A 27,740-nucleotide genomic window follows, 5' to 3' on the forward strand; every position below is an offset into this window, starting at 1 on the left:
GCTCCACAAAATTAGTTTTGTTATGTTTTTAACAATAATCATCACATATTACACATTTAATGACGTGGTTTTCATTGTATACCAATATTATTTTTATTATTTTTCTTTTTCTCTATTATAATTTTCTACATTAAAATTTGTCATCTGTAAAGTCTTTATTTTCAAGAGACAAAAGAAGTAGTACTACTTTTTAAGCAATGTTTTGGATGGATATTAGTATAACATTAAAATAGGCTTGTATTTATTGTATATTTTTATATATCGCGGCTAGAAATTGCCATTGTGTCCACCGAGTTTTGCTCAAAATACGAACACAATGAGTATGCTACAAATCTGATTTCCTAATCTCTATACTTCGCATAAAATATGTTTTTAGTAACTCAAGAATCATAATATCATAGGACAATAATAATTAATGTCTAGTGATGCTGGAATTCTTATAATTTTTTAAAAATCTGTCATAAGATGAAACTAAAAAATAAATTCATATTGGATACTAATTAAAAAAAATAAAATTAAAATATAAAATTATGTTGTAGTAACAATGTTGACTCTTTCAATGTCGACGCTATTTTTAACGACAATGTTCACATGCATCTCTAGTTATTGTCATCATCCTTTTATTATTTATCATTCACTATAATCTATATATCTCACAACTTCACTCATGTCATTACTGCTTGTGGTGAGGTAAATATCAAAAAATATTCTGCAACTGTTAATAAGTAATTTGGACCCCTAGAAATGAAATTATGCGTCTGCCACTGAGTGGGTGCATATTAGGGCTGACAATTTTTGACACGACACGATAATCCAACACGAATCCGCATGAAATTATTGGGTTGGGGTCAAGTCTTATTGAGTTCGAGTCCTTATCGGGTTGACCCATTAAGAACCCGATAATTTCGGGTTGGGTGCGGGTTGGATGCGGGTCGGATACAGATAACCATTAAGAAATAATATTATTATTTTTATTATTATTTTAAATATATATATATATATATATTAATTTAATTTTTAATTTCTTGTAAATTAGGTTTAAATAGTATAAAAAGAATTCTAATCATGTAAATTAGGTTGAAAAATAAAGTTTAATATGTAATATCAAGTTTTAATCGTTTAATATCGGGTTCGGGTCGTTATCGTGTCGTGTCAACCCATATTATATCGTGTCGATAACGGGTTCGTGTCGGGTGCGGGTCGTGTTCGGATTTGAAGGTAGCAGGTCGGGTTCGTGTTCGGATTTACAGTTTCCTTAACAGGTCGGGTTTGGGTTAGGCCTTATGGGGTTGGGTCGTTATCAGGTTGACCCGATAACGACCCAATCCGCACGATTTGCCAGCCCTGGTGCATATAATACTCGTTGACTCTATCAATCAATAAAATAAGAGCATCAGCAGTGGCGCGGGATTCCTAAAAACACCTCCTGCCACGTCATACGGACTTCCCACTGCACTGCCACGTTATAAGGACTTCCCACTGCACAGTGGCGGACATCCCCAAGGACTTCCCACAATTAAAAAAACCAAAAAATCACAAATTAAACAATTTCCGGAATTAAAATTTCGACACAAATAGGGGAAAAATCCATTAAATAAAAAGAAAAGAAAAGTACATTTCACCAAATTAAAAAAACATTTCAATAATTAAAAACTACATCAACGACGATCCCTCTGCTGCCATACTTCTTCAATAATATCGTTCTGGGGTCGAACATGGGCTTGTTTTTGGCGCATGTCGGCAAATGCACGGATTCGATCGACATCGTCATGGGTATCCCCATGCGTACATTGCTAGTGGCCACGCCCATATTAATTTAATTTATGTAATAATTAAATATGATATCCTAATAATTTATGTCACACTAATAATTTTGTTTGATATGCAGAAAGAGCGGACGATGCATCCTAAACCGTCGCCGGAACAGGTTCTCCCCAAACCGTGGCTCCGGATCAAAGTAATCCTCATACAACCGAGCGTGGGCAGCGAGGTGGTCCCGGGGTATTATAGTTCGACGATGGATGGGTCGAGGTACCGCCGGAGCCAAGGCCGCTTGTTCCTCCCTCTCAGCTGATTCCCGCACACGTGCATGAATCAGACGCATCATGTGTTCATAATGCCCACCACTAGCACTACCAGCCATTCCGGATATATAAAAGAAATGTAGAGAGAGAAACTTGTTAAAACAAGTGGTGCGAATAAAATGCAGTTCAACGAGCCGTATTATAGAAATTAAAAAAAATAATGCAATAAACGGGAATTCCGCGCGGACGTCCGCGAGAGTCAACGCAATGACGGACGTCCGCACGCCCGTCGTGACGGAATTCTGCGAAACTGCGGTGTCCTTGACGGAATTCCGTATCCGTGCATACCATGCACAATGGCGGACGTCCGCCGCGGAATTCCGGCACGCCGGTCGGAATTCCATCGGGACGGGCGCCATTGCTGATGCTGTAAAAGTGATTAACATCTTCATCGTCAGACTGTTATAGTCAACACCATCATGCAGATTCACAATTCTTAGAGAAAATAAAAGAAAAATGACTGGCCAAAGAAGATAAAAGATGTGCAAATAAAGTGATTTGAAAGGTGTATTTATAAGAATAATTTAGAATTAAAATAAATATTTAAAATCGAGATGGTTATCTAAATGTAAAATAAAAAATAAAAAAAAAACTAATTTTCGAATGGTTTTGTCCACCCGATGGGGAGGTGATCCGCTTCGCATTGCAAATGCATTGAAGCTGCAATTTTTTTTTTGTATTATTCACACTGAATAATCAACTTTCACCTTTTTATTTACATATATCATCCAATATATTACACTGATGCCGGAAAAGCCGGAAAAGGAGGGGGAAAACAATTTGTAATTCGGCTTTAAGTATAAATAATACTGCAACAATTGATGGGGAAAGATGGTAAAAGCATAATTAACCAAATATTATGAAATACTCCTACAACAAGGATTAACGGCAAATGCGGAGCCATCGATTCCATGTCCTTGAACCTCCCTGAGCTCCAGGTTGCTGAATCACTCGTTGTCACCGGGATCATTTAAGCGTCTTCTGACATAGCGCCTCCTACGAGTGGTAGTTCGACCACTGTCAGAAGATTCATTACCTTCTTCGATGGAATCAGCAACCCCATCATATGTCTCACCCCAAAGTCTCAATGGCCTACGCACAGCCACCTGAGCACGAGCTCTTGAGGTTCTGGTTCGGGTAGTGGAGTTTCGTGGACGAATTAATCGGACAAGGAAGAAGACAGTCAGCCAGCCACCATCATCAACAGTTAACGTGCTTTCCCCACTTCTCTCTTCCCCAATTGAAGATTGAAGAGTGCTAAGTAGATCTCCCAAATCCCTTTGCCGCTCTAATCTTCTCCAGTTATCTTGCCTCTGGGGATCAGCATCCGTTGGCCTTACAAGGGGATGCACAGCTCTTGCATGAACCCGGAGATCTTTGTATGTACCACTGAAATCACATGTCTCACTGGCACAGCTTCTTGCTTTTGTATTCATAAAACAGCGGGCTGAGTCAACAACCGTCCAGCCATTTATTTGTCCCCTGCAAAGAGGGCAGAGTAGTTCCGGCTTAACTGCCTTCTCAAAAGACTCTGCAAGTGTGGACAACGATCCATCCAAATTTCCTTCCCCTTCAAGTTCTGGAACAGCACTTTCAGATAAAGGTGGGGCAGACAGCAATGGAGATGCCAAGTCCTGTACATCTTGATCCCTAAGTATCCCTTCTGAAGAATCATTGAACGACTTCCGGAACTGGTCAAAGCAGTTCGAGTGGCGGTAGCTTGTGTCACACATGAAAGGACGGCAGCCTTTGTCATGTGACGAACAGATAAGTAAAATAGCATTGTGTGGATGTTCCATACAAACTGGACATCTAGCTTCTTCCCATTCTTTCATATTCTTCTCATCTTCAAGGGGGTCTATAGGCAAGAACTGTTTAGAACAACCAGAGCTACAAGGGAAAGGGGATAGCCTTGACCTATCCAGGGATAAGGAACGTTCTCTTCTGTCTTTAGGCATGTTATATACTGACGGTAGGTCGGCAACAAGCAACCTTTACTTGTGAGAAGCTAATAAAAAATGGACTTAGTTAGAGACTTATTGAGATACATATTAATCATCACTAACAACTACTAACACTTATCTCTAAACTTTTTTTCCCCATATGTAGAAACCCACATAACAAATTATATTTTTGCCACTCCCTTAAACATGGTCCACCCGTTACGACAAGTATTTTATAGCTTTACTTTACATATAACAGAGAATGGTTGAGCAGGATTAGTAATAGAAATTACAAAGCAAGTCCTTCAAAATTGAGTCTGCCACTGCAGCTCAAAATTATAATGCTTGAAATTCAAAAACCAGGAACCAGTCCAAGATGGCAGGCAAGGGTAATTCTAAGACAAACAGCACTATGACAGCTAAGAAATTAGGTAACCATTCTCTTCTTTTGAGGAGAAGAATCTACACATAAAAGCCAGAATACAATACACCGAAAATACTAAAAAATCTCCAAATCTTTAATCCTAAAAGCCAGAATACAATACACCAAGGGGCTGTTCAGTTTGAATCTCGGGATTAAATATTGTATCATGAGATTGAATCTCACAACTCAATCCTAGATAGATAAATCATGTGATAATTAGTTATATCGGCACCCTCCAACTAAAATAATCTTACAACTCAATCCTAGACTTCATCTCATGATTATTTTGCCTAATAAACCGAACAACCACCAAAAATACTAAAAATCTAATCTTATGTTTATATAGGAATAATTATGATGCACGGCTAAATAGAAACATGTGCACTGAAATTCACATCCTACCTTTACAGGCCATACAAACATGAGAAGCAAAGGAACAATCAAAACTTTGCCACTAGATAATGAAGAAAAGAAAAGAACCCAATAGAATATTTGGAGAAAAGATGATAGGCAATAGAACAAACCCTAAGCAATGAAAATATGATGGGCTCAGAGAGTTGCTTTATCTGCTCATAGAAGAGCCGAAGCTCTTCTCATACAAGAGGTGTCAGAATAATTAGCAACGATCATCATTGCTACACATTAAAACAAATTATTACTTTTGAGATACTGATAATAGATTATACTGTAATATGATCAACTCATGAACTGCTTCACTATACAATTGGATCCTACAATTTTACCTAACAATAAGTAGAGGTAAACCCCAACCAATAAAAATCAAACTCAATTAAAATCCACTGAATCAATTATCTCAGCAAAATTTACATCGATGTGAAGAAATTTCCGAAATGATATATCCCAATTCCAAGATCGAGCAATTGAAAGCTTGTGAAAACCGTAAATCGGTCAATTTAACACACTAATAAAATCACAAAACAATTACCATGGGAATAGAATTTAGATAACAAACAAAAAGCAATTACCTTATAGATGAAGGAGTTTATAGGTGGCTATAGAAGAGGATGATCGGCGAAGCACAAATAATAAGCCATTACGACGACCAAGAGATATGAGAGCTGGTCGCCAAAGCCGAAATGTAAACGAATTCGCAGAAAAAAGAAATGAATTTTGGGTGGATGCGTTGGCTTCTTACTTCTTATAGAGAAATGTAGCTTCTAGGGTTAACTGGCGGCGAATGGGTTTATACTACTCTTATCAATTTTATACCATCCTCTTTCTTATTTACTTTCTAAAAAATAGGTAATTATACCTCTTTAAAAAGTAATTAATTCCAAAAGAAGAAGTAATTAATTCTAAAAGAAGAAGGTAAATTGAAAGACAAATAAATAATAAGAAATATATCTTCTCAATTTTATTTTATACAGTCTTAATTTAAATTAATTATGAATTAATATTCTAATTAGGTCAAAATTTGGATGCTCGGCGTTGACCGTTAGTTATCTGACGGCACCGTAAAAAAGGATGATTTCGGCGACATTTTCATTCATTTAGGATTTGATTTCCGAAAAAGGAATGTTTTGGGCCACTTCGTAAATTGTACATATGTTTATGACAAAAAAAACTTTAGTCTAAATAATAAACAACAAAAATGCACAATCTTAAAGGGAAACCTAACTTCAAGTAGATTTAAATTAAAAAAAAACATTTTACTAATCTCCCTCTTAAAAATTTAAGTGGAAAATTAGAAGTTCTAATTTGAAAACTAAATTCAACTTTTAAATACTCTATATACACGTTCATCTCTTCATTTACTCCACCCAACTATCACGACCATAAAAAAACCAAAAACTCCACTGCATTAACTTCAAAAATTCCCTCATAAATTTTCATCATTGTTGGGAATGGAACAATACTTGAGTAGCAACATGAAGAACAAAGGGTAAAACAATACTTGAGCAGCAACAAGAAAAACAATATTGTGCAGTTTCTCCTCAAGAACAACCATGGTGGTGTTCTTCACAAAGGGGCAGTACGTGAGGCGGTAGAGGCATTTGGTGTGCATACGAAGACCATTTATGCGACACCTCAACCCCTCTGACGTATGCACTTACTATAAATAAATTCCTTATCATAAAAGAAATCAATACACGTGTCTAATTCATAGAACACACATAGTCTATAACTCTAAAATTCAACATTCATCAAGTACATATTTCAAAACATTCTACACAGTAGTGAAACCCTCTCACCACTCTATATACTATACGTTTATCTACATGCAAAAATGATGAGGAGGAGAAGGTTGCCAATATGCGTCAGCCGCCGAACCTGATAACACGTGGAGTTCCTATGACCCACGTCAGTCAAAAACTTTACTGCTATCTTATTCCTGAAAAATTTAGTGGTTTAAATGAGCCACAACTCAATGTATATAAATTTCCACCTTTAGTTTCACATGATACAAACATCAAGCATATTATTTTATCAATACATATAATCAGAAATAAAATATAACATAATTTAAAAACAAACCATTTCATATTCGTATGCATATGCTACTCTATTCAGTTTATTATTCTGTAACAGTCAAGCCTGGTATCTGCCCGGGATTCCTCTATGACCCGAAGGTCTCTCTGAAATTGGACTCATAGGTCCCTCTGTATTTGACCCGAATGCCTCTCTGTAATTGGACTCATAGGTCCCTCTATATTTCAGATCAGGTACAAGGCTGTCACAGATCCTCTTTAATCACATGATTCACATAATCGGTATCATAAACATATCCTTTTCACCAATAACATATCCATATCATATTCCATCAAATTATCCAATATATATCTAAACAAACATGTCCATTTCAGCAATCAAATATTCATATCATATTCGACCATCAAAATCAAATAATTCATAATCATATCAATTCCACACCATATAATCCAGTAATTCACTCCAATTTAACATATAACAATCAATCACATAACACATGTAAAACTAAAAGTGTGATTTATACACATCTTATCACAATAGGTAAACTTATTGAGCTCCTGATTCCAACTCTTAATTTATAACCCTCGATCCGAAACCTTTCTCTTTACTTTTGTTTTTCCTCTAAACTTTCTCAAACCCCCCTTTTCTTTTAAGATAAACTATATAGTGTATATATATATATATATGTACATAAACATGTACGTCGGCTATTTAGCCGACTCAAAAAAAATAATAAACAAAAGTTCACAAATTTTACATTATCTAATTAGAAGTGAAGATAAGTTCTAAAAAAATGGTGCAATTCCTTTCCTATTTACACGTGTAGTACCTATCTTCCATGCATATATATGTGTTGTGTCCCAAGCACAACACCTACTTGTCCCTTGCACACCCATTCCCATAGTATTACACATACTATTAAACATACACACACATTATTATTACACATACTCATTTATAACTATATTTAGTTGTGCATGGCTATACGTAGCCATATACACACATTGATATTGTACACATATTTATATATATTATATATTACTACTTTAAATCCCATGCACACACTACTACTTTAATTCAATGATTTAATATGCTAAACAAATTTATATTATACATAATATCTTCATTATTTCAAAATACGGAATAAAATATGCAATAATGCAAAATGATGCATGTTTCGGGTCAGGGATATTACAAATCTTCCCCCCTTTTAAGAATTTTGTCCGCAAAATTCATTTCTTTCTAATTTGTCGTGCATAATAAAATTGCTAACCCGTAAACAGATGTGGGTAGTTCTTTCTCATCTTTTCCTCTGTTTCCCAAGTAGCCTCTTCGACGCCGTGATTTTGCCAAATAACTTTTACCATTGGAATTTCTTTTCTTCGCAATTGTTTAACCTGTCGGTCTACAATATTAACTGGTTCCTCTATGTAACTTAGATTCTCAAAAATCTGTATATCAGGATCTGTCAAAACATGTGACGGATCATACCGATAACGTCGAAGCATACTGACGTGGAAAACATTATGAATTTGTTCTAACTCTGGAGGTAATGCTAACTTGTGCGCTAACGGTCCAACTCTTTCGACAATATCATACGGCCCAATATAACGAGGACTCAGCTTACCTTTACGTCCAAATCGCATTAATCCTTTCCAAGGTGAAACTCGCAAGAACACTTTATCTCCAACCTTGTATTCCATTTCTTTCCGATGCTGATCATAATAACTCTTCTGTCTGTCTTGTGCCGCCTTCAATCTGCTTTTAATGATATCAATTTTAGAAACAGTTTCCTGAATAATTTCTGGTCCTTCTAGAATCTCCAAGCCTTCTTTGTCCCAATATATCGGACTTCTGCATTTTCTGTCATACAATGCTTCATACGGTGCCATTCCAATACTGCTGTGATATTGGTTGTTGTATGCAAACTCCATCAACGGAATATACTTATCCCATGAACCCTGGAAATCAATAACACAAGCACGAAGCATTTCTTCTAACGTCTGAGTAGTTCTTTCTGACTGACCATCTGTCTGGGGATGAAAAACAGTACTAAAATGTAGTCGGGTTCCCATGGCTGTCTGAAAACTTTCCCAAAATCGGGATGTGAATCGCGGATCCCTGTCTGATACAATGGATATCGGAATACCATGCAAGCGTACTACTTTCTTCATGTACATTTCAGCCAACTGGCCTAACGAACAACCCCATCGTATCGGCAAGAAATGTGCTGATTTAGTTAATCTGTCTACAATAATCCAACTAGCATCATTCCCTTTCTGTGTCCTCGGTAAACCCGTTACAAAATCCATCGTGATACGCTCCCATTTCCAAACTGGAATAGATAAAGGTTTCAACAAACCAGCAGGTGCCTGATGTTCTGCTTTTACCTGTTGACACGTCAAACACTTTGAAACAAACTCTGCCACTTCTTTCTTCATCTTTGGCCACCAATAATGTTGCCTCATAGTATGATACATTTTTGTTGTTCCTGGGTGCATTGCATAAGGAGCATTATGCGCCTCATCTAGAATCTCTCGCCGAAGGTTATCAACATCTGGTACACATAGTCTAGTGCCAAACATCAATGTATCATCTTGTAGAATGAACGGTGTGTCTTTACCTTTTCGTACCTCATTAATAAACTCTACAAACTTTTCATCTTTCATTTGAGCATCTTGAATTCGTTGTCTCAACACTGGTCGGATTTCAAGAGTCGCCATTAACCCTTCACTCGTATCTAGCTGTAATCTTACATTCAAACTTCGAAGAGCAACCAACTCTGATAATGGGGTCATCTGCATGTGTGCTATCATACTGCTTGACTTCCGACTTAATGCGTCTGCAACAACGTTTGCGTTCCCCGGATGGTATTCAATGGTACAATCATAATCTTTAAGCAACTCCATCCACCGTCTTTGTCTCATATTCAACTCCTTCTGACTCATTAAATATTTTAAACTCTTGTGATCTGTCAAGATTCGAAAAGTTTCTCCATATAAATGATGACGCCAAATCTTCAAAGCAAAAACAACAGCTGCCAATTCCAGATCATGGACAGGATATGAAACTTCATGTACTCTTAGCTGTCGTGACGCATAAGCAACAACCTTTCCATTTTGCATCAAAACACAACCAAGTCCCTGCCGAGAAGCATCACTGTACACAACGAATCCTCCTATACCTGTCGGAATAGTCAATATGGGTGTTGTAGTCAATCGATGCTTCAACTCATCAAAACTCTTCTGACATTCCCCACTCCATATGAAAGGGGCATTCTTCCGTAACAATTTTGTCATTGGTCCCGCAATACTCGAGAATCCTTCCACAAAACGTCTATAGTATCCAGCCATACCCAGGAAGCTTCGAACCTCTGTGACTGTAGTTGGCACCTTCCAGTTGACAATTGCTTCAACTTTCTGTGGATCCACTTCTATTCCTCGATCTGACACCACGTGTCCCAAAAATATCACATGATCTAACCAAAACTCACATTTACTCAACTTTGCATAAAGTTATTTATCTCGTAGAACTTGTAATACTGACTGCAAGTGATTAACATGATCCTCTTTACTTCGCGAGTAGACCAATATGTCATCGATAAAAACAATCACAAACTGATCCAGAAATGGTTGAAATACTTTATTCATCAGTGCCATAAAAGCTGCAGGTGCATTCGTCAGTCCGAAAGGCATAACCAAAAACTCATAATGGTCGTATCGAGTCCGAAAGGCTGTTTTCGGAATATCATCTTTAGCAATCTTCAACTGATGGTACCCTGATCGGAGATCTATTTTTGAAAACACTTGTGCACCCTGAAGTTGATCAAACAAATCTTCTATTCTCGGCAATGGATATTTATTCTTCACCGTGACTTGATTCAGTTTCCGATAGTCTATACAAAGTCGCAATGTACCATCTTTCTTTTTCACAAACAACACTGGCGCTCCCCAAGGTGAAACACTGGGCCGTATAAATCCCTTATCCAACAGCTCTTGTAATTGTTTCTTCAACTCTTGTAACTCCATCGGCGATATTCGATAAGGAGGAATTGAAATAGGTGCAATACCTGGTAACAACTCAATAGTGAACTCTGTTTCTCGATCAGGTGGCAATCTAGGTAAATCTTCAGGAAAAACGTCAGGAAATTCTTTAACAACGGAAATGTCTTTAACTTGATCATTAACCGTAACACAATCTACAACATGGGCAAGATATGCTTCACATCCATTTTGAATCAGTTGAAAAGCCGTTGTAGCAGATATAAGATAGGAGGGAACAATCTGTCGATTGCCGTAGAATATCACTCGATCTCGTCCTGGTGACTCTATTACCACTTCTTTAGCATAACAGTCTATCTTAGCACGGTGACGCGACAACCAATCCATACCCAAGATAACATCAAACTCATGTATGAACAAGGGAATCAAATCTGCCAATAGTTCTACTGAATTGATTCTCACCGCACAATCTCGATATACTGTATGTACTGAAATAACTTCACCCAAAGGTGTGTGTACACTTAAGCTATGTTCTAGAGGTTCAAATTCTTTATGCATATGTGATGCTATGACAGGTGATATAAATGAATGGGTGGATCCTGGATCTATCAATGTATGTATCATAATGTCAAATAAGTAAAGTTTACCGGTAATGACCTCTGGTGCTCTTGATGCCTCATCTTGGGTTATAGCAAACACACGAGCATGTCCATGAAGTGTACTTCCTTGTGCCTCTGATTGTCCTCGTCCTCTACCCATAAAATTATTTATAGCATGTCCTCTCCCACGACCTCGACCAAAGCCTGTACCTGTTGCTACGGGTCGCACATTTTGTATTGTTGGTTCCGTCATTGCTCTACCACCTACTATTCGGTCAGGTTGAAGAGTGCATTCTCTATAATAATGTCCTTGTTGTCCGCAGTGATAGCAAGCCCCTGTAACTGTTCGACACTCCCCAGTATGTGGTCGCCCACAATGCATGCATAAAGGTCGTACACGTGCTGTCATACCAGATCCTCGTCCCCACTCATAATTGAAAGGTGGTGCACGTCCGCCTCTTTGACTCAATAGACCTCCTCTACTGAAACTCGATGCCGAAGAAAAAGAACTAGGCCTTTTTGAAATACTCGAGCTTGATTCACCCCTATACTCCGGTGGTCCCCTCTTTTGCCTTTGAATATACACATGTCTTTCTTTCACTAGTCTCTCTGCTCGTATAGCCGCTGCACGTAGGTCATTATAAGTATGAAAGTCTGAAGGTGTGATTTTGCTTCTTATCTCATATATCAATCCTTCTTCAAAACGTCTGCACTTATCTTGTTCTGTAGGTAACAATGCCAATGCATAACGAGAAAGCTGAGTAAACTTCACTTCATAATCTGCAACTGACATAGATCCTTGTTTAAGGGACAAAAACTCTCTTTGCTTCTCATCACGATACACTGGTGGCATATACTTATCACTGAACTCTCTCAAGAAGTCATCCCAACTGAGTACTGGAGGATGTATCATAGCTAGTGGGACAGTCTCCCACCAATAGTAAGCATCGCCCTGAAGAAGAGACACTGCGTAATCAAAACGTTCTTCTGCAATACAACCCATCTGATTAAACACACGCTCTGTCCTCTTCAACCATATCTCAGCCTCAGCAGGATCAGTAGTCCCAACAAAGTCAACGGCACCCATCTTTCGTAGTTCTTTAAAATTTCGACCCCTCGGTCTCATTTCTAGTCCCTGTGCTTCTTGTTCAACCTGCCTATGTATTGGCTGGCTACCCCTAGATGATGCAACAAGTGTATGAGATGCTTCTGCGGTTAATGAATTATGCGGGGCGGCTGGCCCTTCTCTCCTCGATGACATATGTTCAGGAATATCCATGTTCCTGATAATTCAAATGCAAATGCAACTTATAACCAGTACGTTTCATATGCAATGCATGGATGCAATGTCCCAGCGGGATCCTTATCCCTGCTCTGATACCACCTTAAATGCGACACCTCAACCCCTCTGACGTATGCCCTTACTATAAATAAATTCCTTATCATAAAAGAAATCAATACACGTGTCTAATTCATAGAACACACATAGTCTATAACTCTAAAATTCAACATTCATCAAGTACATATTTCAAAACATTCTACACAGTAGTGAAACCCTCTCACCACTCTATATACTATACGTTTATCTACATGCAAAAATGATGAGGAGGAGAAGGTTGCCAATATGCGTCAGCCGCCGAACCTGATAACACGTGGAGTTCCTATGACCCACGTGTTTAATCACAGATCAGGTACAAGGCTGTCACAGATCCTCTTTAATCACATGATTCACATAATTGGTATCATAAACATATCCTTTTCACCAATAACATATCCATATCATATTCCATCAAATTATCCAATATATATCTAAACAAACATGTCCATTTCAGCAATCAAATATTCATATCATATTCGACCATCAAAATCAAATAATTCATAATCATATCAATTCCACACCATATAATCCAGTAATTCACTCCAATTTAACATATAACAATCAATCACATAACACATGTAAAACTAAAAGTGTGATTTATACACACCTTATCACAATAGGTAAACTTATTGAGCTCCTGATTCCAACTCTTAATTTATAACCCTCGATCCGAAACCTTTCTCTTTACTTTTGTTTTTCCTCTAAACTTTCTCAAACCCCCCTTTTCTTTTAAGATAAACTATATAGTGTATATATATATATGTACATAAACATGTACGTCGGCTATTTAGCCGACTCAAAAAAAATAATAAACAAAAGTTCACAAATTTTACATTATCTAATTAGAAGTGAAGATAAGTTCTAAAAAAATGGTGCAATTCCTTTCCTATTTACACGTGTAGTACCTATCTTCCATGCATATATATGTGTTGTGTCCCAAGCACAACACCTACTTGTCCCTTGCACACCCATTCCCATAGTATTACACATACTATTAAACATACACACACATTATTATTACACATACTCATTTATAACTATATTTAGTTGTGCATGGCTATACGTAGCCATATACACACATTGATATTGTACACATATTTATATATATTATATATTACTACTTTAAATCCCATGCACACACTACTACTTTAATTCAATGATTTAATATGCTAAACAAATTTATATTATACATAATATCTTCATTATTTCAAAATACGGAATAAAATATGCAATAATGCAAAATGATGCATGTTTCGGGTCAGGGATATTACAATTTACAAGCTATGGAAGGCAGCCGCATAGATAATGAAGAATGGGGAACCTGCAATCATGGTAGGCAAAGAAAGTTCAAGGGTATAAAAGAGCAGATAAAAAGATTGTGGATGAGGAAAAGATTAATCTTTTTTTGTCATTACGGGAGTAAGCAAAACCACACTTTGCAGGTAGGTCAAGAAGAAACAGCTGAGACCATATACAAGTGTAGTGAAGTCATATCTCACTTATGAGAATAAGTTGGCGCGGTTGAGATAAGGCTCGTTTCATGCATTTGTTTTGGGGTAAAGTTTTGTGTTTTTGAGAAACTAATGTGTAATTTTGAGTTCAGGTGTGTAGAAAATATGCCAGTTCCAGAAGATTATAAGGAGTGACCAGATAGACGCAGGATCAATAAGAATTGGAGTGAATTACAATATGTTGTCAAAATGACCTAGGAGAATCAAGAAGAAAGCAACAAGAGCGGAAATGAGACAAAAGAGCATATTTTAAGGATCTTTTTGCAAGGGCACAACTGACATTTCAAAGATGGATTACCCTAGGGATTAGAGCCTCAAGCCTCCATATATAAAGGGAGGGGAATTGAAGAATGCGGCAGCTCTCTTTTTAGCTCAAGTCTCCGAGCTCACATTTACTCTCCATATCCTTAGTTAGAGATGTCAATGTAACCCGAACCCGCGGGCCGGCCAGAATAACTCGATAAAAATACAGGGTTAGGGTTGTAATTTCGTAGCCTGAATTTAAAATCGGGCCATTCGGGCTGACCCGTTCGGGTTGTCGGGTTAGGCGGGCTGACCCGTTCGGGTTACGGGTCGGCCCGTCGGGTTGAAGGCTTCTTCACAACGAGCAGTTTTTGTAACGGTCATAACTTTCTCTACAAAGCTCCGATTGAGGCGTGCAATATATCCACGCGAAGCTCTTTCGAAGACGAAGAGAATGATATGTATTAGAGGTTTATCAGACTTCAAAATCGCGAGAAACATTGACTCAAACAAGGCTGCTGCACATCAACATATTTTGTGTACATTTTCTAATCATTTTTCTATCATTTCTCAACAAACATGTAAACATACCAAAATATAGAAATATAATCAAAATCATCCAAGACAACCCTCTAAAACCATGCAAAATCCAAATACGTCAACCGACTATATAAGATCACGAAAAAAATCACCATGTGGTTCATGGATTCATAAATACTCATATATAAAAGCTTTCTTTTAGTATATTTCCAATATAATAGTGCAAAGTGTTTTGACGTCGCTTCGTCATTGAATTATGCGTACTTTGATGATTCTTAAAACAAAGATAAATTATTATTTGACTTATTTACAGTTGGAATAAATTAAATTTGACCAATCATAATTCAAGAATACTTAGAGTTACTCCAATTAGCTAGCATCTTGATAATTCACTCTTTAACAATTCAAAATATTTTTGTTACATCTACGATGCACCTCTCACGTTATGAAAATTTTATTTAATTTTCTACGAATTGATTTATGTTTGAATTTTGAAACAAAGTGTTGATTTATGTTTTAAATACATAAACAAAAACATACTATTGATAGATATTTTGTAAATAATTATGTAATGAATAAGTTATTTAAATTTAAATAACTTAATCTTTTTTAAAAATATTAAAGAAAATTAAAAATATGTATTTCATTGTTGAATGATTAATTAAAAATATGTATATAAATAAAGAAAATTTAAAATACGTATTATTTTTTGAAAATATTAAAAGAATTAAAAATACGCATTGGCCCGAATAACCCGGTGGGTTAGCCCGAAACCCGAAGAGTTAGGGTTAGGGTCGAACTTTTATAACCCGAAAAAATCATAACCCGAATAGGCCGTACCCGAATGGCGCGAAAAATCGAACGGGTTGACCCGATTGACATCCCTATCCTTAGTTTAGTCTATGCACACTTGGAAGGGGGTTGTTCTCTGGCTGTTGGTGATGTTTTTCAGTCGTGATACTTGTGTTCCACCGTCCTGCGTGGACGAAGAAACAATCTTTAATTTCTGTTTTAGTTTTACTTGTATATGCTTAAACGTTGTTGAAGTTTGGGATATCTTAGTAGTTTATTTCCGTAGTGATTTGCTGAATCTGAAGCTACTTTTGGGTCTTGTTTTGAATTTGTTTTGAACTCTTAATCATGGATGCTTTCGTTTATGCTTGTTGGATTTTGTTTTGTAGAGATTGCTCACTCTTTGTTGAATGCTTTTCGCAATTGGTAGTTTTAGGAGATTGAGATCTAGTTGTTAACGTTCCATTTCATAGATTTGAGTTTGGTCGTGTCTGATTTTGGTAGATCCATGTTAGATTGAGTAGACCTGGAGTTCTCTAATTTGAATCTGCATGATTATAGTTATATACTGTTCGTTTCCCGAATCCACTCGGTCAAGTAGATTATATTTGGTAGTTAGAGTTTGATTTTCGCATTTACGTTTTGCTTGCTAGTTTGCTCTGTTTAATGATGTCTGAAATTTTGTATATGCTTTATTTCTCATCGATCACATGAAGGAGATGAAGTAGTTAGTTGTTAGGATCCAGATTTGCAGTCTTTTGCACCACCTTTTGCTTTTTAACAGCTTTTGTAGAAATTGTTAGTTAAGGGGTTTGGTTCTCACTTTGCTTTTACCTTTTGTTTAGCTATTTTGGGAAAGTGTCAGCATGATTGTCTTAACACGTATTCCAAGCTGTTAGCGTAGATTCAAGTCCCAATTCCTTTACAACTTTGTAGTGTAGTTTCCGTTTTTGTTGAGTCCAGTTGATCAGCTAGATTAATTTCTTTTCAGTCAGTTCAGTCCAGTAGGATAAAAACTTAACCCACTTTGTATGCGTGGCAACAGTCATCCCAAAATGTCCACGACACATGTTGAAACACCTCCATCTCTGTGGGATTCGACCCTTACTTCCCTTTACTAGTTAATAGTACTGTGGGTTAAGGCTTTGAAGGTTCCCCGTTCTGGTTCGTGCGCCCAACGACACGTAGATAGACTCTTAGGAGTCGCCTTGATCAATTAGATTTCTGCCGCTTGATCCGTCTGTGAGTTACGACATGTCAGTCTAAAGCGTGTGTGCTGGATCAGTTGGTCGATGTCCTCGTGATCAGCCTGCGTTAATTTCTCTTACTTATCTCCTTGCGTGGGTACTACGAAGAGGGCAACTTTCAGCACGGCCTAAGAACAACGATGGTGCTTATATGCTTTGGTTTATCACTCAAATAGCTTATATGCTTTTGCTTATTTTGCCTCTAGCAATGTAATACATAGATTGTGTAAACCACATTTCAGTAATGCTTAGATTTTGTATAGCATGATACCATCAGATAATTCTCATCATAGGGTAGAAAGCAAACAAGCACCAACCAACCATCAACAAGTACCAAGAGAAAAAACATCACCCACTCACACAAATGTTATCATATGGGAGTAAGCAACAAGCACCACCCAATTAACCATCAAGCAATACACAAAGTCTCATCATATATCGGATGTAAGCTAGAAGCACCAAACAATCAATAGGCAATAAGCAAACAAACAACAAGTAGTCAACCAGGTATTGAAGCACCATGCAACCAAGATAAAACCAAGCGGCAGGTAATGAAGCAGCAGAAAACCATAAGAAATCAGGCATCATACCACCAACATAGCAACCACACCCAGTCACCAACCAACCAACAACAAATTGTGCTTAAACCTCCAAATCCGAACTTCGAGGGTGTCTTAAGCACTAATAACAAGAAATTATAGGCTTATTTTCCTCATAGAGATGGCCGAAGGCTAAATCCCTCGTAAACCCTAAATTTCGAAACCGAAGGTACTGCTTCCCTTTCTCGGTGTACCCACCCCTTCCTTCGGTCGGCTGCGATTCAGGGACAACGGTCAAGTATCAGAAAATTTATATCGTCTACTATCAAGACTATTGATAGCAAAAGTTTTCACCTTAGAATCATTAGATAATATTTTATTATTTTCTAAAAAGGTTTAGGAAGAAAAGTAGATATCTAACTTTTCTATTTTACTTGGGATCCTTTTATTGGGGAAATTAAATTTCCGTCATTTTCTTCTTCTTACCCTTTAAATATGTTGTAGGAAATTTTCTAACTCACGGTGTATCCAAATATTTAATAGGTAGGTAATAGCTATAGAGAGTATTTAGGTATAATGTTTAAAACAACTACTCCCTCCATCCCACAATAATTGTCACTCTTTTTACGGGCACGGGTTTTAAGAAATGTAATGAAAAGTTAGTGGAATGTGAGACTCATTTTTTATATTGGTTTTATAATAAAATGTGAGTGTAGTGAATTAGTGGAATGTGAGACCTACTTACTATTTATGGTAAAAATGAAGTGTGACAATTATTGTGAGACATACCGAAATAGAAAAAAGAGACAATTATTGTGGGACATAGGGAGTATGAAAAATGCATACAACTGTAGTTGTAATGAGCTTTTATACTAGTACTATCCAATGTTATCATAAATTGACCAACAATTGGACTGCACATATATTAATAATGTACAGTTTTGCTATCAATTATTCTATTTGATTATTAGACGATCCCATTTATCCAATACAAACCAATTAAGTTTTGTCTTTTTAGTATTTGATATAAATAAAAGTACACATTATGAAAATTTAGAACATTGACTCAAATAATGTACTTACTAGTTTTGATCAAATTTGAAGTTAAATTCTACCCATAGTTAAGTACCGAAGAAAACAAAAGTTGATATCAAAATTTAAGAGTTTCACGTTATTTTAGTCACCAAATGCGATGCAAAAAGGGAAAAAAAATTGTAAAGTGGAAATTAATATGTATATAGTCGTAGCAAATGTAAGTATTCATTAAAGTTTATTTTTGTAGATATAGGTTCATATTCAATAATCAATAGGGCATGTGAGGAGAGAAAAGAATAAGAAAGAAAGAAAGAAATGCATGTAAGAAGTGTCGGTTGGTTATGGTTGGGTTTCCCGGGCTTCTTGGCCATTCTCGCCATTCATTTTCCTCCCTCCATTTGAGAGACCTGCTGCTAATTTCATCTTTCATTTCCCCCTATTGCACAAAACTTTAGAAAAAAAAAACAATAAGAAAAAGAAGAAATTAAAGAAACAAGGGGTGATTGATGGTCTTTTTTCCTTGGCACTCTGCCAAATGGTAGGAATAATTAAATACTAATATTGTTGTAGTTGTTGTTGTTGTTGTTGTTGTTACAGCTTCTGTATTTGGAGAACAATGGAAGCTAGAGCCAATGTCGGAAGAGAGGAAGGCAAGGTGGAGAAAAGAAGTAGCATGGCTTGTGTCTGTCACAGATTACATAGTCGAATTCGTTGCTTCTGAGCAGAAAGGAAAAGATGGAACTAACATGGAGGTAGCAAAAATGAAATACGCACTCCATATTTTGAGCATTGCGTATCCAAAATCACTTGTTTTCGTTTGATTGCAAGATAATGGTGACGCAGCAAAGGAAAGACCTCCTCATGAACATCCCGGCACTGCGGAAGCTTGATGCAATGCTCCTTGTAAGGCTAGTCATAATCCATAAATGAATAGTGTTGAAAGGAGGTTGATTTGGTTGCATGAAATAACTGTTAGAACACATTGGATAACTTCAAGAACGAGCAAGAATATTGGTATGTCTCAAGAGACGCGGAGGAGTCTGAGAAAGGAGTTGAGAGAGGAGACAAGTGGTGGTTGCCTATGATCAAGGTTCCCTCAAACGGCCTCTCAGAAGACTCGCGCCTCTTCATGCAGAAGCAGAAGGAAGCGGTCATTCAAGTGCTGAAAGCATCCATGGCCATCAATGCTCAGATATGAATGTCCCTGAAAGCTACATGGAAACTCTTCCAAAGGTACATTCAAATGATTTAAATGCTCTTGTATCTTGACTTATCTTGTCTCCGCTCTTGTAGAATGGCAAATCATGCCTAGGTGATGCGATATACAAAAGCATAACTGATGAGGTGTTTGATCCTCAACAGTTTCTCTCAACCTTAGACTTATCATCTGAGAATAAAGTAGTTGATATCAAAAACAGAATTGAGGCATCTATTGTCATATGGAAGAGGAAAATGAATCACAAGGAAGCCAAGCCTTCATGGGGTTTCACTGTCAGTGCAGAGAAGAGAGAGATGTTTGAGGAGAGATTACGTACAATCTTGCTCCTATTGAAGCATCAGTTTCCTGGTCTTCCACAATCTTCACTTGACATAACAAATATCCAGTACAACAAAGTAGTACTAAACTTCCTCTTTTTCTTTTTGGTCTAATTATGGGTTCATCAAACTTGTTTGGGACTCACTGTGATTTTTTGGTTTTGTTGAGGTAGGATATAGGGCTAGCGATCCTCAAGAGTTATTCGAGAGTGCTGGAGACCTTGGCCAGCACAGTGATGTCGCGTATAGATGACGTACTATATGCTGATTGTGCAGCAACGTCGCCAACAAAGAACAATGTCCCGAGCGCAGGAGACGAGCCAGCAGAGAAGATGTGTTATTCTGCAAACACACCAACTTCAACGACACTTTTGGATTTCATTGGGTGGGGAGTTGAGCCTCCTGAGGCAAAAGTGAAATAGGAAATTGTTGTGTTGATGTTTGATTATGGAAGTGTATTTAGTAGTTCATCTTCATTTGCATGAAAGGTGAAGCAGATGATATAGGATGACGAGACATTGATCACTTGGAAAAATGGTTTTGAAGTACACAAGAATGTTGTAAAAATGTTTCATATTGTAGATAGGATGAAGTTCTAGACATAGAGTTGTGTGAGGGAAAACTAGGATACCATATTTTCGGCATCAAAGTCTGGTCTAATTTGAAATGCTTCCAACATTGTTTTAGTTCACAGACATGTATGTTAATCTTACTATTTTGGTAGAGTTAGAGAAACTTTACCTTCTCATTTTTCACCATAATGTTTATAACTATACCGATTTGGCACAGAAATTGCATTTAAAATGTTAAAACTCATACCACCAGACATGGAAATCGAGAGAGAGAAATATTATTGAGGCGGAAACAATACAGTCACTGGTTTCCATTCAAATAAAGAGAAATTGTTCAAATCAATCTCACATTCTCATCGTACTGTCTTCCAAATCACATTTCAGCCTTTTATTCAACAAACACTAAAATTAACCGACTGTTCTATGCAGCTTTGGTAACAGCAGCATGTATAGCATTTGCAAGATGGGGAACTGTTCTTGAACTCAGACCTGCCATGCTGATTCTCCTGCAAACAGAAGGATAAAGAGTTAACTTTCGTGATTCATTTACCATGGAGCACTCAATCGTAAAAATTTCATTTCAGCTATTAGAGTAGCAAACATATGATGACTGCAGTTTCCAGAGAGCAAATTGATGCATGTTAGGATTGTTAAACCATTCATAACAACACTTCATAAAGCATGTGTTAGAGTTTTCCTTCTTTACTATCAATACCTGAAGGCCAAGTCTATGTATTTATGTCGAACTGCTAACATCAAATTTGCATTTAAAATGTGACACCTTGCTGCGTGCAAAATACTAGCTTTTCTTACACATATTACCTCCACCCAGCCCCGATATCTAAGATTTACCACTTATCAAGTGTAGATAAAGAATCTAATTTCCTTACCCATCAGACGTCATGTAGATGTGAAACTCCTTTGTCATGAAAGCAACTTGATCACTGTTCAATCCTGTGAATGTGAACATCCCTATCTGTTTGATGATATGGCTCCAGTCACCCGGTGTCCCTGCCATTACAATAAAACACCACTCCCATTAGCTTAGAAACCACCGATGGACACCATTACAATGAAACACCACTCCCATTTGCTTAGAAACCATCAATGGACACCATTACAATGAAACACCACTCCCATTAGCTTAGAAACCATAAATGGGATTAAAAACAAAAGAGAAGACAAAGTTAAGTTGCATAGAAAAGTCTTTTGAGTCTGATTTAAAACTACAACTTCTATCATCAATTTAAAAGAACAAAACCATCGACACATTTTGCTCTCTCGTCTGAAAGGGAAAATAAAAAATGGGATCACCTTCTATCGTAACAATCATTTTTTGCATGCACACTTTTCTACTTTGCACGTGGGTAAGATTATGAATCTTCTTCATTTTGAAGGCAAACAATCAATACTTTGATATGTACAAGATAAAAGCCAAGCTATCATATAAAAATGTTTATCATCTTACCTTTGGCTTGCAAAGCCTCAAAAAGCTGATGGCGCATGCTGATAATCCTATCAGCCATGGCTTTCAGCTCAACTGTCCATTCTGTATACATGTTCCTGCACACATACTCATAAGTTTTAGCCATTAGCATATCAGTGACTCAACTCAACTCAACTCAAGATGTGAGTATTAGCAAACGACATGAAGTTATTATTTGGTTAGTATATAGAGATAATATAGTGGTTTTCTTCGAATAGAGAAGATGAAAAAGAAAAATACCCATCCTTGAGTATAGCTGCCACAATCGATGCACCGTGAATAGGAGGATTGGAATACATGGGCCTGATGACCAATTTCAATTGGCTTTCAACTCTAGATGCAACGTCTGCACCTTTGCACACCTATGTAACAAAATGAGGCTTCTTCATCAATTGAATAACGTGTAAAATCGAGGCTTCTTCATCAATTGAATAACGTGTAAAATCGAATCTACATGAATTGAGTTAGATTCTCAATGCCTCATCTCTATATCTGGTATGAATATAATATTCAAAGATACAAAGAACATTATATAAGTAAGCATAAAACAAAACAAAGCTGACTTTAAGTGATTAGCAGATTATTACAGTTACTTTATACTTTGACTGTCTTTTCTTGACAAGCTAAACTCTCATAATCAGCATCTCAAGGATGTTGCATTAGGCAGCCTCATTTTGTAAGGCATTAATTACAAATTTAAGATGATAACATTTGTTCTAGATTTTTAAGGTTGCTAGTCTTTTGTAAAAAAATAGAATAGTGGCAGTTATAACAAAAAGCATGATAAATAATAGTGGCACTCACGATACTAAGCGCACCAACTCTTTCACCATAAAGTCCCATGTTTTTAGCATAACTCTGTGCTGCAAGACATTCTCCTCCATCAGCAACAAACATCCGAACAGGCGCTGCATCTGCATCAAGGCTCCCACTAGCAAAACCCTATACAACAAACTAATGTACTTCAAGGGCATGCTCATTTAAGATGATAATCCAGTAGACATGAGCTCTAAGTTATCAGCGGAACTTGTTACATCATCGATGCTTACCTGATAAGCACTATCGAAAAAAGGTAATAATTCTTTTGATCGCATCAATTGCCTGATTTGCTCCCACTGATCAGAGGTTGGATCTACACCTGTTGGGTTGTGAGCGCATGCATGAAGAAGAACTATTGCTCCAGATGGGCCATTTTGAAGGTCTTCCAGTAGTCCTGTGTAGAGAGGTGGTGTTAACCAAATAAATATAAACTAGTATAAGACAACCATCTCAAAATTTAGTTCATATCATCGAATTACACTAGTTGTCTACATTAGAACAATATTATAGATTCTGTGATGAAAAGAGTGAGAACCTGAAAAGTCCAAGCCACGAGTATTTGGATCATAGTATCGATAAGTCTTCACTGACAACCCTGCTAAAGTGAAAACCTTAGGATGATTTCCCCATGTCGGCAGTGGAATGTATATAGTTTTCTGGCAACAACAAATTACAGAATTTATCAATATGAACACATATTTGGAATATTTGACAGACAGAATAAATTGAAAAGGATGTCACTTACCTCATGATAATGCTTGGCCAGAAACTCTCCTCCAACCCTCAATGAGCCAGTTCCAGACAAGCACTGGACAGTAGTCACTCTATTCTCCTGGATGGCAGGACTGTGTATTCACAAAAGAAGACTACAAATCAATTAAAAGCTATAAAGATAAGTTCAAAAGAATTCTGCAATTATAATGTTAATTGAGTGTGGCAGATGTTTGTTTATCGAACAGAAATTTTGAAAGAAAACTTCGGGGTGTATGCTTCTTAAAAAGAATTAACTTAACAAATCCTACAAATGAGACTTAGGAGTTCAAAATCTATCACGAGTTATCGATAGAAATGCAATACTACATTGTTATTACATGAGTATTTATAAAAAGAACTTGTACAATCTAAAATATAGTACTTATATATTAATCCATATTAAAACATCAAAAGTATATAACCGAAATCTTATAGAAACTTGACACGAGAAAATCAATTCCTCTAACTAAGAATTCATCAGGGCACAATAAATTCCAAAGAATTTCTATACTCAATAAAAACCTTATACTTCAACTATATTCCAGTTTCTATACCTGTCAGCTCCAAAAATGAGTTTGGCACTCAATTTGTTAAAATCTGCCACTCCAGTAATTGGAAGATATTCTTTCACACGAGATCTGTATTAGCATGAAAATGAAACATTAAAGTTGATAATCCCACTCTATCAAAATATAAAAGCATTAAAAAGCTTACTCATCATTCACAAGCATTTGCTCAGCCTTCCTCACTACATTGAGAACAAGAGGTTTTCCTTCCTGTCGTTTACCAAATAAAGCCAAAAATATTAATTCTCCACACTATATATATACTAACTTTCAATACGCAAAATGCTTTAGATCATACACACCTCAGTTCGATAAGCTCCGACGCCTAAATTCAACTTAACCGGGCTCTGATCTTTGTTATAAGCAACAGTTACCTGTTGCATTCATAGTCAGTGATCCAAACTCGAATAAACAAAAAATGAGCATGATACAATGAAGCAAAGGATCACAAAAAAAACTAAACTCATTCAATCTGATCGGATCATTAAAGATAAAAGAAATCAAAGTAAGCCGGAATTGATCGAAAAATAGTAAGAGAAGCGTTACTCCTAAAATCGGATCTTCAGGAGCCTGAACGATGCTGGCGAAAACAGAATCGGACATTTTCGTTGAAATTTGTGAAGTGGAGAGAATTGGAATAATTGTGCTTATAATGGAGGTTAAGAAAAAAGTAAACTGTGGGAGGTGCTGGAATTAATTAAAACTGTGGGTTACTTTTCTGTAGCTCACTGCTTCATTTGAGTTTTAAAAAGGGATCAGGAAAGTCAAATGAAAGTAGGAGTAAATGATTTTCAATTTTCAAACTTGCTTGATTTAGAATTATTAATAAATGATTTTTTTCATGATTTTCTTTATAGCTATTCAGAGCATCCACAACCGTGCTCTTGTCAGCGACACGGTTGTGAGCCCGAGCCCACTTTTTCTGCCTGCTCTCTGGCAAGAGCACAACACCCACAACTGTGCTCTTCCGCAAGGACGAGCACAATTAATTTAAAATTCAATTAAACAAAAACATTTCCATAATACTAAAATTCATTAAAAAAACCTAAATAATATTACAAATGACGAAAAAAATAAAAACGATATAATTAAAATCCTAAAAATTACATAATTACATAATTAAAATACTAAAAATTAAAAAAACCACTACTCGTTGCCGAATTTCGCCCACATGTGTTTGATTAGGTCTTCTTGTAGCTGAATGTGGGTTTGGGTATCGCGCATTGTGTGCCTTGTCTCGATCCTCTGGCCAACCGTCGTATGCTCACCTCGGCGTGGGGGAGACCTCGCTGTTGAGCTTCCGGCTTCATCCTCGTCGTAGAAGCTAGCCGCCCTCGGCCCTTCGTCGGCTATAATCATGTTGTGTAAGATAATACACGTGAGGGATGGTATGTAGACGGCAACGAGCCTTTCGTGGGCTCCCTCCCGGTCACGATGGATGTAGCGGCGAGTTGATCTAGTTCGTTGAGGAGGAGGAGCGGGGGTATTCGCCGCGACATATGCTTCGTAAGCGGCACGATGTTATTCGTAGTATTCTTGTTCTTCGCGCTCCGCTTCCGTCATAAGATGGGTGAAATCCATTTGAGGTTTTGAGTGAGGGATGAATGTGTTGATAGTTTGTATGAGAATTATGAATTAGAGATAATTTGATGTGATAAATGGATGATGAATGTGTGTATTTATAGATGATTTTGGGGAAAAAAATATAAAAAATTCAAAAAAAATCAGAAAAATGGGCAAAAACGGCCATATTTTTGGGATTTGAAAAATATTTTTTTTTATCATTATTTAAAATTAAATAACGAATTTTAATAAAAAAATATATATTCAAAGGCAACGGCTATGTTGTTGCCCAATCGCGTGCCACCAGGTCGCCTGCTCGCTAGCACGGCGCTGCTCGACATCGAGCAGCGCCGTGCCAGCGGCGCGAGTGCAGCGGCGGCGAGCCTCGTCCTTGCCGTTGGCACGGACGGACGCGGGGCCGGCGTCCACCGTTGTGCATGCTCTCATTAAACGGAGGAGGTGGCGACGGCCCCAACGTGGCTAACCAAGAATACGGAAGAATTCTTAAATAATAATGGAGTATTTTAAAATATAGCTAATTTACACTTGTGAGCTCTATGATCCATGAATCAAAACTCAACCCAGATATTATACCAAAACGGTATGTAAATAACACACTACCAAATTTGCGTAAAACAGCACTTGCAACATTAATCATTTATAAATCGCATAATTTATTTTTTTTTATTTGATATAAATTTTTTGCTTGGTTACCTGTTTTTCTCAAGAGATAGAGGGCAAATATGAAGGATAAAAAACTTTAATACTATCAATTTTCTCAAAAATAGTTAATACAGTCTTGCATTTAATCTAGGTAATATGCCTTTTCATTATAGGGTTGATGAAAATTGGCTTTCTCTTGTAAAAGCAGTGGCGGAGCCAGAAATTTAACGATGGGGGACCCAAATTTCTGATTGATAATTGTTCAGTTTTTTTGGTTTCAATATTATTCAAAGCCGATAAGTCATAGCCACAGAGCAATAGGAGAGATCGTTGAGAAGAACACATAAATAATTAAAAGACAATAGAAACTATAAACACATGTGCAGATAAAGTCAATGTGAATTTATTTATTTTCTTAAATTGTGAAGATAATAAATATTAGTGTGTGAAATCATTACATAAAATTACTAGTTGCTAGAAAATCAACAAAATCTATAGATGAAAATTAAAGATGGTAGTATTATAGTAGTATTTACATATTTATGGCATAATAAAATATTTTTTATTCAGATATGTATGGATTAAAATTTCAAAATGAAAGAAAAGATATTACTATATGTTATTTTACATATGTATGAGGTTAAAGAATATTTTTTTATACTACTTAGATATATGTATAATTTTAAATTTTGAAATGAAAGGAATAAACATAACTTTATGGAGTAATATATAACATATTTGGGGATTAACTATTAAACGTGAAAGAGAACTGAAGTATAAAAAAAAGCAACAAAAGCAGCACCCTGAAGAGGATCGACAGAAAGAGGAACCAACTGAGCTACAAACATATATTTGAGTATTATGGTATGCATATACTCCCTCCATCTCACTTTAGAGTCTCGTTTGAGTCGGGCACATGTTTTAAGAAAGTGTTTGAGTGTGTAACAAATAAATATTGTAGTGGATGTTGGGACCCACTTTTAATTGAATGTGTA

The 27,740-nt window shown here is 36.7% G+C and overlaps 2 protein-coding genes, 1 non-coding gene and 1 pseudogene across 3 annotated transcripts; 1 reads left to right on the forward strand and 3 right to left on the reverse strand.

Moving 5' to 3' along the window:
- Positions 1–2,773: 2,773 nt before the first annotated feature.
- Positions 2,774–5,638, reverse strand: LOC121804694. The gene is made up of 2 exons (XM_042204328.1): positions 5,438–5,638; positions 2,774–4,092 (listed from the first exon to the last, which is right to left on the reverse strand). The coding sequence occupies exon 2, from the start codon at positions 4,040–4,042 to the stop codon at positions 3,032–3,034; it is 1,011 nt and encodes a 336-aa protein (XP_042060262.1). The 5' UTR covers positions 4,043–4,092; positions 5,438–5,638; the 3' UTR covers positions 2,774–3,031.
- Positions 4,998–5,088, reverse strand: LOC121806048. Its single transcript, XR_006051586.1, has one exon. It is a non-coding gene; the product is annotated as a small nucleolar RNA snoR1 (small nucleolar RNA).
- Positions 5,639–19,347: 13,709 nt separating the features above from the next.
- On the forward strand, positions 19,348–20,745 carry LOC121803874 (annotated as a pseudogene).
- A 431-nt stretch (positions 20,746–21,176) lies between these two features.
- LOC121804808 (aspartate aminotransferase, cytoplasmic-like) lies at positions 21,177–25,223 on the reverse strand. The gene is made up of 12 exons (XM_042204489.1): positions 25,066–25,223; positions 24,822–24,893; positions 24,668–24,729; positions 24,508–24,591; positions 23,946–24,045; positions 23,736–23,856; positions 23,431–23,594; positions 23,186–23,323; positions 22,622–22,743; positions 22,364–22,458; positions 21,786–21,906; positions 21,177–21,401 (listed from the first exon to the last, which is right to left on the reverse strand). Exons 1-12 carry the CDS (start codon positions 25,120–25,122, stop codon positions 21,317–21,319), a joined length of 1,221 nt encoding a protein of 406 aa, XP_042060423.1. The 5' UTR covers positions 25,123–25,223; the 3' UTR covers positions 21,177–21,316.
- Between the last annotated feature and the right edge of the window lie 2,517 nt (positions 25,224–27,740).

The sequence above is a fragment of the Salvia splendens genome, chromosome 5 (assembly GCF_004379255.2).
Source record: "Salvia splendens isolate huo1 chromosome 5, SspV2, whole genome shotgun sequence".
Taxonomy (NCBI): Eukaryota; Viridiplantae; Streptophyta; class Magnoliopsida; order Lamiales; family Lamiaceae; genus Salvia; species Salvia splendens.